The sequence below is a fragment of the Tenrec ecaudatus genome, chromosome 3, assembly GCF_050624435.1.
Source record: "Tenrec ecaudatus isolate mTenEca1 chromosome 3, mTenEca1.hap1, whole genome shotgun sequence".
Taxonomy (NCBI): domain Eukaryota; kingdom Metazoa; phylum Chordata; class Mammalia; order Afrosoricida; family Tenrecidae; genus Tenrec; species Tenrec ecaudatus.
Window position 1 is genome coordinate 73,648,873 of NC_134532.1, and position 12,229 is coordinate 73,661,101.

The following is a 12,229-nucleotide window of genomic DNA, read 5'->3' on the forward strand; positions in this document are numbered from 1 at the left end:
ATATCAGACCATCCTTCAAATCCCCCTACATTCAGGCTTTCAAGAGGCATGGGTAAGAGCAGTAGATTCATCCTTCTTCCCATTAAAAAAAAGTCAGCGTGGAATATCACTTGATCTGTGATCGAAATATAAAGTTGCTTTCAACATGGGCAACAAGAAGATGGTTGAAAAAGTACCTCATGTGAAAATTTAATCTGGAAAATTGAAGGGCCGCCCCTCCCATTTTTCTCATAAGTGTCAGTTTATCTTTGGCAGTTTTAGCTGGCAGGTTGCTTTATTTCTTTCACTCCCTTTTCTTCATTCAATTACCTAAACGACAGTTGTTCGTGGTGACTAAGGTATATTCTGAATTGGAGGTTGTTAAGTGTGTTATTGTGGTTTTACAATGTAAGGGCCTCACGGAATCCTAATAGGAGTGATGTCAGGATATTCGGCTTTATTCACGTGCCCCAGCATCTCTGCCTGGAACAGGTAACTTCTGTAGTTCTCCTACTTCATGACTCAGAGGGGTGGCCACCTCATTCTCTCAAGTAAGAAACAGCATGATGTAAAATGTGGTTATGATTGGCATATTGATCACTTTAGAGGGGAAGCTATATTTTAATCTTTTAGGGGAAGATCCATCTGCCTTTGCGGAAGACTTATGATCATCTGTGATTAATAGACTACTTCACACTGAAGATTACAGGGTAATGAAAAGTACATCTGATACCTTTTGGAAAACCAACAAAGATTGGCGATGATTTTGACAAATTGAAATAATGTTATTCAGTACTCTCTCTGAATTCGCTTCATGGAGCTTTCACTGCAGCATGGTGACGTAGGCAGGTGACCGGTATCATTCCAGTTTGTAGATGAGATAACTGTACCTCCCCAGAGATGTGCTTTCCTCAATGAGAAATGGGTTGCTGATTCCACCACTGAACCTCAAAGTTGTTGCTATTTTAGCACCCATGGTGACCCCACTTACACTGAGAGACATGCTGCCTAGTGTTGCACCAGCCACAGGACCTATTGTGTATTGGATCTGTGACTTCATTACATCTTAATTACCTGGTTTTCAGAAGTTGACCTCAGCCTTTCTTCCTAGTACCTGGAAGGTCCACTGAAACTTGTTCTAATCATAACGAGCAAGTGGAGACTGGCGGATGAGTGGTGGCTGCTCATACATCGCTGTGGCCAAGTATCTAAACTATATCTCCTGCAGGGGAGGGGGGAGACTACCATTGAATCGTCAATATCATGTGACCTCAATCTTCTTTCTTTCTTTGTTGAATGTGCAGGCAATCCCTCTGGGCTACCAACATCAGATTTACCAACAAATGGTGCTTTCCCATAAGCCTTAGGTGAAATCATCTTTACTTTAAAACCATTGAACTAAGCCCAACTTCCAACAAATATTTCAGCAAAATCACCTGCACTTGTAGCTCATGAAGATTTTAGTCCTTGAAAAGAGCTTTATTTATTTATTGTTTGCACTGACATATGCACCTGTATCAACTTACCTACAAATTACATTTAGGAAACACTTAAATTGAAGGAAATGGGTCTTGTTTGTAACTTGAGGACCTCCTATACAATATTTCCACTGACCCCTGTTAACCTCTCAGCTAAAATGTGCCCATCTGTTCATACCCACACATCTGCTTTTAAGTGATTATTTTATTTCAACTAATTGATCTTTTTAAAAACAGCAAGTAATTTAATTCAACTATAGTTCTTTCTCCTATGTTTTACATAGAAGAATTGCTAAAGTTAGAAACAACTACTAGTCACTTGGGGGATGGGAGAAGTCAAAATATGTATGCACATGGTGAAGGAGGTTAAGGAGACATAGTATGCATATGATATAGTGGGTTTGCATTGGGAAGAAATTGCATGGTTGGCAGTTCAAAACTACCAGCAGCTCCAAGGGAGATAGATTGGGCTTTCTACTCCCATAAACACTTACAGTCTCAGAAACCCACAGGGGGGTTGCTATGAGTCAACATTGACTTGATGGCAGTGCGTTGGGACTTATTTTATATGTAAATATATGCATGTGTATATATGCATATAGATATCAGTTGGGAAAAATATATAAGCTATACATATGCTATAATTGAATATTATATTTTTACTAAGTAGTGTTCTTGGACACTAAAATAGCTCTTTTTATTAAAAAAATAAAAGGACCTACTATAAGATTGGTGTATGGAAAGATACAAGGCTCTCACTGTCACCAAACCACCTTTCCCTGCATGACCCTGGTAGGAAGGTGGGGGAAGATACTGATAGATTCACCTGTGAATATTGCAAACAGGATTCTGTGTGTAAAATGAGGAGCAGAGGGAACTCATCACTAGCAAGAGACAGGAGTAGACCATGTCCTCTCTACCTGAGATCTCTGTGTACTGGACCATCTGTTTCCAGATGACAGCTATAGTATCAAAGGAGCAGCAGCAGAACCAGGAGTCAGACATTAGAACAGAGTGGTGGACTTCCCAACCCATGCAGCAAGGAAAGCTGAGTCTGTTGTGCAGGAGGCTGGCTTGTGGAGTGGGGTGCCTCTGGGCACTTAATTGGGAGAGTTGGACTTGCGGACCTATGGAGCTTAAGCTGAATGCCTCGTGGTTGAGATTTATAGCAGAGTAGTATGTCCTTTGGGTATTTATTAGCAGATTTGTTAAAGCTTCATAATATATCCTGATTAACAACCACTCTGAGCATTTCTCACTGGTATTACAACTGGTTAATTTCCTGAATAAACCATTTGATTGTGCATTGTGTCTCTGAGTTTATGTGTAGCCATTGCAATCGATATTGGAACCCAGAGAAGTAGAGGACACTAAGACAATACTAGGGCTTTACAGCATTTCAATTCATTTTGACGCCCTGCTTGGAATTTGCATTTCCAGCCCAGATACACTGAATCGTAGTCTGCATTTTACCAATATTTCCAGTTGAAGTGCAAGTGAAAATGTGTAGCAGGGCCTCAAACTGGAATACACTGCTTTAAGCCCTGCAAGGACCTCCTTGACAAGAAATGATCCAAGGTGACCTAGTATGTCAGCTGTACCATACAACATTGAGAAGTCCTCAGACGTTGTGGCCAGCAGCATCTGGGAGGTTTTCAGCATCTTAACTTACTGATCCTTCCCCACAGTGGACGGCTTCTGAGTGGCACAAATGGTTTGCTCAAGGCTGCTACCCAAGGTTGGTTGGTTCAAATCCACTGCCAGCATCATTTAAAAAAAATGCCATGATGATCTGCTTTTGTAAAGATTGGAACCAAGAGAGCCCGATAGATTTCAGTTCTACTGTGACCCATGCGGGGTCTCACCATGGGTTAGAATCAGCTCAGCAGTAACATGTTTGGGTATTGCTTCACCCTGTGGATCTGATTACTTTATGAGATCCAGATTTACATTGTAATATGGATTTTAATATTCTGAAAGACTCTCGTGGTGACTGTTTGAAGAAATACTTACTTTCAGAATTTCTGATGCAAGTAATGGTCATTCTTTTAAAAACCTCGGTGTTTCTTTGCATTTTCACTAAGGATAGGAAAATCGATTTCTCCAATTAAAACGCCTTCGTTTGTGTTTAGTAATGGATCTATAGTATATTAAATGCTCATCCATTTTTAAAGATAGCATGCAGATGCTGTACTGAGTAAGAGGAATTGCACCCTGAGTCTTTGTTTTATTTAGAGAAAATTGACTTACACATATTTGGCATCCATATTCTGGCCAAAGGAATGGGACCTCTATAGCTGTTCACTCATGTGCATGCCGCTGGTTCTTTCCTCCAGTTTTAGAGCCAATGGGTTTGTCTGCTTATGCTCTGTGTTGCGTTTTCAGTAAAAACGTCTAGTGATGCGAATGCTCTCTTCAGGATAGGGTGTGGGCGAGTGTGGGGAAGAGCCTGAACTGCATCATTGCCATGGTGGACAGACTGACTGGAAGCGATGGCGGGAGCGAAGGCAGCGGCGGTCCCAGCCAAGAGGGAGAAAAGGAACTGTTGCCAGCAGGTGCCATCCTACCTCAGTCACAGGGTAAGGAATCCGTTTCTCCCATCACTCCTTGACTACATAACATGGAAAAATCAGAGTAAAATGAAATAGAAAAAGATGAGTCAATAGTGCCTTTGATGAAAGTGCTGATAGCATACTTTTCCATTGCCCTGGCTTGGATGATGGAAGCCATTTATCAAGTTGCATTTCGGTTATGTTTTCAGAACTGCTTACGATGCTTATTTTTTTTGCCTCATAAAAACCTTCTTAAAAGAAGAGCAATGTTTTCTTTTAAAGGGCCTGACATACTGTGATCTGCTTTTACATACCCCCACTAAATTTTGTAAGGGAGAAAAACAATCATCTTCCTTTAACCTTTGGAAATTTTACAGGCTATCAAGACAGAATAACTCAAAATAGTTCCTGAGGAGAATGCAATATGATAGGATGTTTTTTGTTTTCTTTTTGATAATGTGTTTATCAATGATCTCAAAGACATGTAAGAAATAATAAATCTGAGAAATATGCGTTTGCATTTTTTTAGTAATTTACATGAAGGCTAAATATTTAGATCTATGCACATAAACACAGGCACACATGAAATTTATGCCTATGTTAATACACACATGAATATATGTGTGTCTATAGATAGATACAGATTGAGACTTTTTAGTATATTATTTGTTAGAGAGATGAATAAAAAATATGGCACATAAAAATAATTAATTCCACTATGACTTTATAAGTGGCAAGTTAAATGTTTTTTGTTGTCACTGTTATAATTGTCTCTTTAATTTGATGAATATTGATGACAAAATCCTGCATTTGTTTATGGACACAGGACACATTACTATTAGAGTTGTCTCAGTTCTTTGGTTAGGCATCTTAAGTGTTAGAAAGAGTTCTTATCTTCTTTAGAAATTTGTCAAATTTCAAAATTAGTCATAAGAAGATATGGACTCTTATAAATTTATATTTTCCCAATTTGTTTTCCAGATTTTTCATTACTTGCAATTTCATCAGGGGTTTTAATCATGTGAAACATCAATCTTTCATCACTTGATTAACAGCATAACCCTTTCTAAATCATATTTGTAAACTATGGCTTTTAGAAGTTTACCTATTATAATTAGTCCTCCTTCCTATATAGTACATTCTTAATTTACTCGTAACTTCTGGTAAATTTACACCAATAGCCATTATTTGCACACTTACTGGATTTAATCATAGTTATGGATTTTATTTTTCATGTATCAGCTTTAGATGAATTTATATATATATATATATATAAATCTACCTCAATTTGCCATAATGAGCACTTATTGACAATCAGTAATGAGTAAGTCTCTGGAAATTAAAATAAGCAAGTAGGATTTGTTTTAATGTCTTATGAATCCATTACATTTTTTAGCACAAATGAGGAAGACTCAGTTTTGTTGCAATTACAAAATATATTTGTTTTGATGTCCCCAAACCTCAATCTCCATCTTTCTGGAAGCATCGCACAGCTTATCCATACATTGCTTTTTACAGGGAGATTGTATCTGTGGAAGCAAAATTACATTTGAAAAAAATCAAAATAATCACGAGATAATTTTAATAGATAAACCATCTGTAAGAATTGGTCAGTCATTTTTGCTTGAATGCGAAGCATTTAGATATCGTCTAAAACTAGATTGAAGTCGCTTCCAATATGCATTTAATAAGTGGGTCAATCTTTTAGAGTTGTAGTAAAAAAATAACAATGAGTTTTTACTGATATCTTTAATTTAATGAATTTCATTCTTCATGATTATTTCCTCATCCTTGTTTGTTTTACATGAATTTTTAGCAGATGAGACATTATTTGTGTACAATGAAGTATTTTCTTCTGAAAATTGTTGAATATAAATACTTCTTAGTGGTTTAATTATTAGATAATTATATATTAAATGTTCTAAAAAGATATTGGTACATAAAATATGGTTAACACATATAAATCGAAGTATTAGCTATGAATCTCTGTTTAGGTGCACTTAACATACATTATGGATGTTATTGCTTATTGGAAAGGACATGAGTTAACCTAACCTATTACTCTTATTATTGCATTCCTCTTAGATTTGGAAAATAACTTCCTTTTGCTATCATGAATTTTATCATATAAAGTGATTTAGTAAAGCAAGCAATAATAGTTTCTTGACCTGATATAAAAACAAATAATCAAAGAGCATGCTTTGATCTATTTCTGATAAAGGGAATTAATATGAATTTATTGATGATATATGCTAATTTCCTTGTATTTTAATTTTATTAGAATATTGATAATGTTTTACATGTGTACAAGAAAAGAAAGTAAAAAGCAAGTGTGATTTTTGTTATGTCAACCAGATGTAACCATTGTTAATATTTCCTGTATATGTGAACATGAATGCATAGATAAATGAAACATTTCTTTCAACCAAACTAGAATCTACATTGTAAATCTAGATGCATATTTTGATATTCTACTTTTGCATCTGTGTTAGCCTGGGTGGACTAGACAACAAATCCATAGACAGTCATATGTATATAAGAAAGAGCTTTATATACAAGAACAGTTGAATATTGAGAACACATTCCAGCCCAGTCCAGATCAAATCCATAAGTCTGATGTTAGCCCATATGTCTGATACCAATCTATAAAGTCCTCTTCAGATTCATGAAACACATGCTACGATACCAAATGCAGGAAGGTCACAGCCCAGTGGGTGAGAAGTCTTGTGCATCCAGTGGCCATAGAGGTATCTCAGCATAGGCAAGGGTCTCCACATGGTTCCTTCAGCCCTTAAGCTCTGACTGTCATCAGCCCATCTCCATGGGGTCTCCACATGGTTCCTCCAGCTAAGGGCACTCATATATTTCCAGGTGTCTTATCAGTAGAGTGTCTCAGGGAGTGAGCAGAGAAAGAGAGTCTCTTGCTTCCAAGGAGGAAATACAGGAATTCCCAGAATCCCAGGGGGAAGGCCAGGCCCACACAGAGGCCTCTTTGGCTATACAATGATTGACAGGCTAGACCGCACCTTTCACTTATAATCCTCTCAAATTGGCAACAGATTATAGAACTACCATAGCATCTAACATTAGGTTACAAATCTCCTCATAAGAATTCTCTGTATGAGATTGTATTTACTGTGAACTAATCCATCCAAAAGGAGCCCCCGGTGGCACAGTGAGTTAGGGGCTGGACTGTTAACCACAAAGTGAATGGTTCAAACCCACAAGCCGCTCCATTCGAGGTAGGTCAAGTCTGCGCTCATAAAGATTTACCATCTGAGAAACCAAATGTGTCCTCCTACTCCGTCCTTCAGGGTCACTCTGAGAAGTCCTTCTTTGCCCCATACGCCCCTATGAATCAGATGTGACTCAATCGCAGTGGGTCTGCTTTGGGTTTTGAATTCATTAAAAGTTATAAATGATGACTTTGGATATTACATACATCTTCAAACATATCCATTTTAATTAGATTTCACATATTCTCTCTAAATTAGATTGCTTTGGGTAGAATTAGCAAGCATTTAAAAGAAAGAAATATTTTGAAATATTACTAGACTTAGTGAAGAATTGCAAATGCAAAACAGATGCTTCTTGTACATTCTTGACTACTTCCCTCGATGTTAGCTTTTTAAATAACCTTAAAATACTTACTATAGCTAAGAAAGTAACTTTGCTACTACACTATCGATTTTATTGGACCAGACAGTATTTCCATTCATGCATTTTTGCTGTTGAGGACTTAATCCAGGGACCTAGGCTGCATTTACTAGCCAGGTCTCCTTAGCAATGTCTGTGACAGTTTTCAGTCATGTCTTGTTTTCCTTGACCTTGATTTTTGAAAACTATTGGGTAGGTATTTGAAAGAATCTCATTCAATATTGGTTTCTCGGATTATTTTTTATGATAGATAAGCTTATGTATTTTGGGAAGATCACCACACAGATAAGTGTTCCTCTCCATCATATACTATCGGGCACTGTTTGATGTTAACATGACTGATTACTGGTAATTTTAACCTTAATTAATTCCTAGTACTCTACCAGATTTCTTCACTGTAGAGTTACTACCTTTCTCTTTCCAAATTACATTTGTTAAGTTCCTAAGCCTAGATTAATGTTGTCAACAATTTCATCTTGAATCCACAACCAATGCTCACGGAAGCAGTAATCAGGAGATCGAACGATGCATTGCATCGGGTAAATCTGCTGAACAAGACCTCTGAAAATGTTTCAACCATGGATGTTACTTGAAGGACTAAGTGCACCTGACGAAAACCAGGGCATTTTCAGTGGCCTCCTATGAAATTTAAAAGCTGGACATCGAAGAAGAAAGAAAGCCAGCAGAAGAATTGATGGATTTGAAGTACGGTGCTGGTGAAGAATATTGAAAGTGCATGGGACTGCCTAAAGAGCAAAGAAATCTCTGTTAGAAGACATATCGCCAGAATGCTCCTGAGAGGCAAGGATGGCGAGACTTCATCCCACGGACATGTTGGACATGTTTGGACGTGTTGTCTGGAGAGATAAGCCCTTGGAACAAGACACCATGCTTCGTGAAGTAGCAGGGCATCAAAAAGCAGGAGGGCTTTAGGCAAGAAGGGTTGATGCAGTGGTTACATGATGCCGTGGCTCAAACATAAGCATAACGAGGAGAACGGCACAGGGCCAGACAGTGTTTCACTCTTGTACAGACGGTCTCTGCTAGTCAGAAATGACTCACTGGCACCTAACAGCAACAAAGTCTGAGAACTACAGACCACAGAGTTGGCTGTTCCAACCCACCAGTTTCTCATCTGGAGAAAGAATCGACAGTTTGCTTCCCTAAAGATTTATAGCCTCGGGAACCCAACGGGGCACTTTTATTCTGCCTTATAGGGTCTCCATCTGTTGTCATTGACCGTGGAATTGGTGAATGATAAGATTTTGGTGGGTAAAAGACACAAAACATTAGAGCCTTATACGCCAGATATGGATCCCAAACTATTTAACTTCACCCACTGACTGAGATCTAATTCATTGCAACAAAGAGAACAAATTTACACTCCTCCCCCCACATTATGGATTCACTTTGATCTGAAAACAGCCACTCTGTCATTGTTCAGTGATTGCTATCTTTGAAAGAACAGCTTCATTCACTTCCAATACTTGTTTTTCTTTGAATCTTCTCTAACTTATCTAGGTGTGGTTCCAGAAATAAGCACAGGGATCCTAATGGCTCATAACTGCAGAGGGACAAAAGAGGACCACTTTCCTACTTAGGTCCTATTTTTACATCTAAAGCACTTAAGCAAACAGTTGTTGTTTTGACAGTCATATTTACCCACCACCTTCCCTGATGGCCATAAATACGAAACAAAATACCCCAACTCACTGACAATGAGTTGGCTCCGATGGTGGTGACCCTGTAGGGGTGAATGGAGCTGCTCTCCTGGGTTTCCAAGGAGCAAAACGCCTCATCTTTCTCCTCAGGGTCTGGACTCCCAGTTTGCAGTTAGCAATCAGAGATCGTCAACCATGCTGCCACCAGGGCCCCTTCCTAAGTTTGTCCCATGCTTCAGACTCCTCAAGATTCAGGAAATATTTAAGCCCATCTTTGTGCTAAACGGAACCCTTAGTGCCATCGCCATTTTGTTCTTGAATACTAATCAAGAGTGGTGACCTGAACACCCCCCCCCCCCGAGTGACCCCCCAGGGGCAGGCCTGATGAGTTGCCTCCATAAAGATTGCCAAGGGGGATGGGGTGGGGAAGAGATAACCAGGAGACATCGTTAGCCAAAGAAACAAGCAACCAAAACAACAATAACTCCACGGAGTACAGTTCTCCTTTTAATTCATGGGTCACCAGGAGTCAGTTCCAACCATACATATTGAGTTTTTTATGTTTTAGATATTATGCAATTTTAGGGGCATGAGGTTGATTCAGATACAGTCTACCCGAATTTAATAGAAAGAAATGAGTGTTTATACGCCTGACCTCAGTAGAACACACATTTGTGTAAAAAATTTTTTAAATCATTTCATCGGGAGCTGTTACAGATCTTAGAATAATCCATAAGTAAATTAGATCAAGAATAATTGTCTCCAGTTGCTGCCACCATCATTTTCAAAATACCTTCTTTCTTCTTGATCTCTTTGATATCAGCTCCCCTTTATCCCCTCCCTCCCTCCTCCTCCCTCCCCCCGAGGAACTCTAATTATTATATACTATTATTTTTGCCATAGCTTACCATATCCAATGCACCCATTCACCTACAATCCTGTTATTTGTTTCCCCTGTGTAAATCCTTGTGAAGACTTAATTCTTTTACCCTTAACCAATGTCCTACTCAAGTGATTGCGCTCACATTCTAAACGCATTCTTGGTTTATTCATAGAAGCACTCGATACCATGAAGGGGGTGCCAACACGAAAAGCAGCCATTATCTTAACTGCATTTGTTCATTTTTACTCTGAGGAATTGTGTGTCTATTTCATTTACCCATTATTGTTACTGAGTGGCCTATATCTTTGCCTTTCGTAAGAATATGGTGACATGTCCCCTCATTGTAGACTTTCCTGATCTCCCAACTGTGGGGGTGGGGTTAGCTTGCTTTGGGGTATTTCTGACTCGTGGCAATCCCACGTCAACAGAAGAAAATGTTCACCAGGCCTGTCCCCTCTTCATGATCAGTGGTTTGCTTGAGCCCATTTTTTAACCACTTTGTACTTTGAATGCTTTCCAACCTAGGAGCTTATCTTCCAGTATCACCTCACGTAATCCTATGTTTGGATTCATGCCGTTTCTGTGGGCTACTTTTCAGAAATAGATCTTAACTGAAAGCTGTTCCCCATGGCTGACCCTGGTAGTTTTGAAATACAGATGGCATGGCTTCCAACATGGTAGCAACACACAAGCTACCGCTGCATGAACATCTCACAGTGAAGTAAGACTAATGTCTGCACACCGTCTCCTGTTGAACGGATACCAACTCACAGCAACTCTACAGAGCACAAGAGCGATGCTCCGCTGGGTTTGAGGGGTTCAAAGTCTGTCTAGAAGGAGTAACTGGTGGGTTAAAACTAATAAGCTTTTGATTATCAACAAATGCTTACCCCACGATGCCCCCAGGGTTCTTGTCCTTCTGAAAGCCTTCTCACAATCTGAACACAGTGCTCCTGTGAGAAAGTTCTTCTTAATGAGTCCGTGCTGGCTTCACATTACCCTTGCCTTTTCTTACCAAGATGTTTAGCATCGATGTAGACCATCAGGTTAGTTCACTGAATTATTGGTTGGGATTTGTTGTTTCTAGTATTTTACTAATCAGGATTTCTTCCCTTCCATAATTCCTTTTTAAAATTTATAAATCTAATTTTGCATTTATTTCTTGGATCTCAAAATTCAATATTTTTCTATTGAATTTTATCTTACCTCTGGTAGTTTCCAGCTAGCACACTTGTTGCATACCACGATTAACACACAGTTGAACACCAATTATTAATAGCCTGCTAATGCCAAATATTCATCATCAAAAAAGTCACCCCGACCTCCGCAAAGGAACAAATATGTGGTTTTTTTCAAGTAAATTCTCTTTCCTCCCTTTTATTTTTATTTTCTAGACTACTTGCTTAACACGCTTGAAATAGAGACCTGATGAATTAATTAATGCAATTAATTATATGAGAACACTCTGTTCATCTTGCACAATTTTTCTGTAACCTAAAACTGCTTTAAAAACATAAATTCAATTAAATAAAATAGTTAGCAAAGCTCTGAAAAGGTATCAATCAGCTCTAGATTTATGGAAATAGCTGTAAATTGATTTCTAGTTCATAGGGTAGGAAGACTACATGGTCTCATTTTTTTCTAATCAATTAGTCCAAATTATGTTGCCTATCCTCCCAAAGACTGGCTGTCTGCGTGTTCCAATCATAGGCTATTGTAATCTCTCTCTGCATTGTCACAAAGGGAGAGGAGATTGTGAAAGCCCACAGGCTTAAAATACAAAATTTCTATGTTTTCCAAAGATCAATACTTGATTCGCAAACTCAATAAAATACTAGGAATGCCAAATAAAATACATTGGCAGGCCCAGTCCGGCTGGTCTGTGGGCCACCATTTTGTAGCCTCTGAATTATTGTAAAGATTGTTTTATTATCATCTCCTCTACTCAACTTGGATATGTGAGATAATATGCCCTAGTTTTTATCTTTATTTTTCTCTTTAATCTCTAAAGCCTAGTGT

At 38.5% G+C, this 12,229-nt stretch overlaps 1 protein-coding gene across 3 annotated transcripts in view; it reads left to right on the forward strand.

The window, feature by feature from the left end:
* The window catches only part of INPP4B (inositol polyphosphate-4-phosphatase type II B), a 975,417-nt gene that overhangs the window by 823,670 nt on the left and 139,518 nt on the right, over positions 1-12,229 (forward strand). For all 3 annotated transcript variants that reach the window (XM_075543753.1, XM_075543752.1, XM_075543754.1), the window contains one exon: positions 3,877-4,036. In XM_075543753.1, the coding sequence (XP_075399868.1) occupies positions 3,877-4,036 (160 nt within the window). The remainder of the gene's footprint in view (positions 1-3,876; positions 4,037-12,229) is intronic.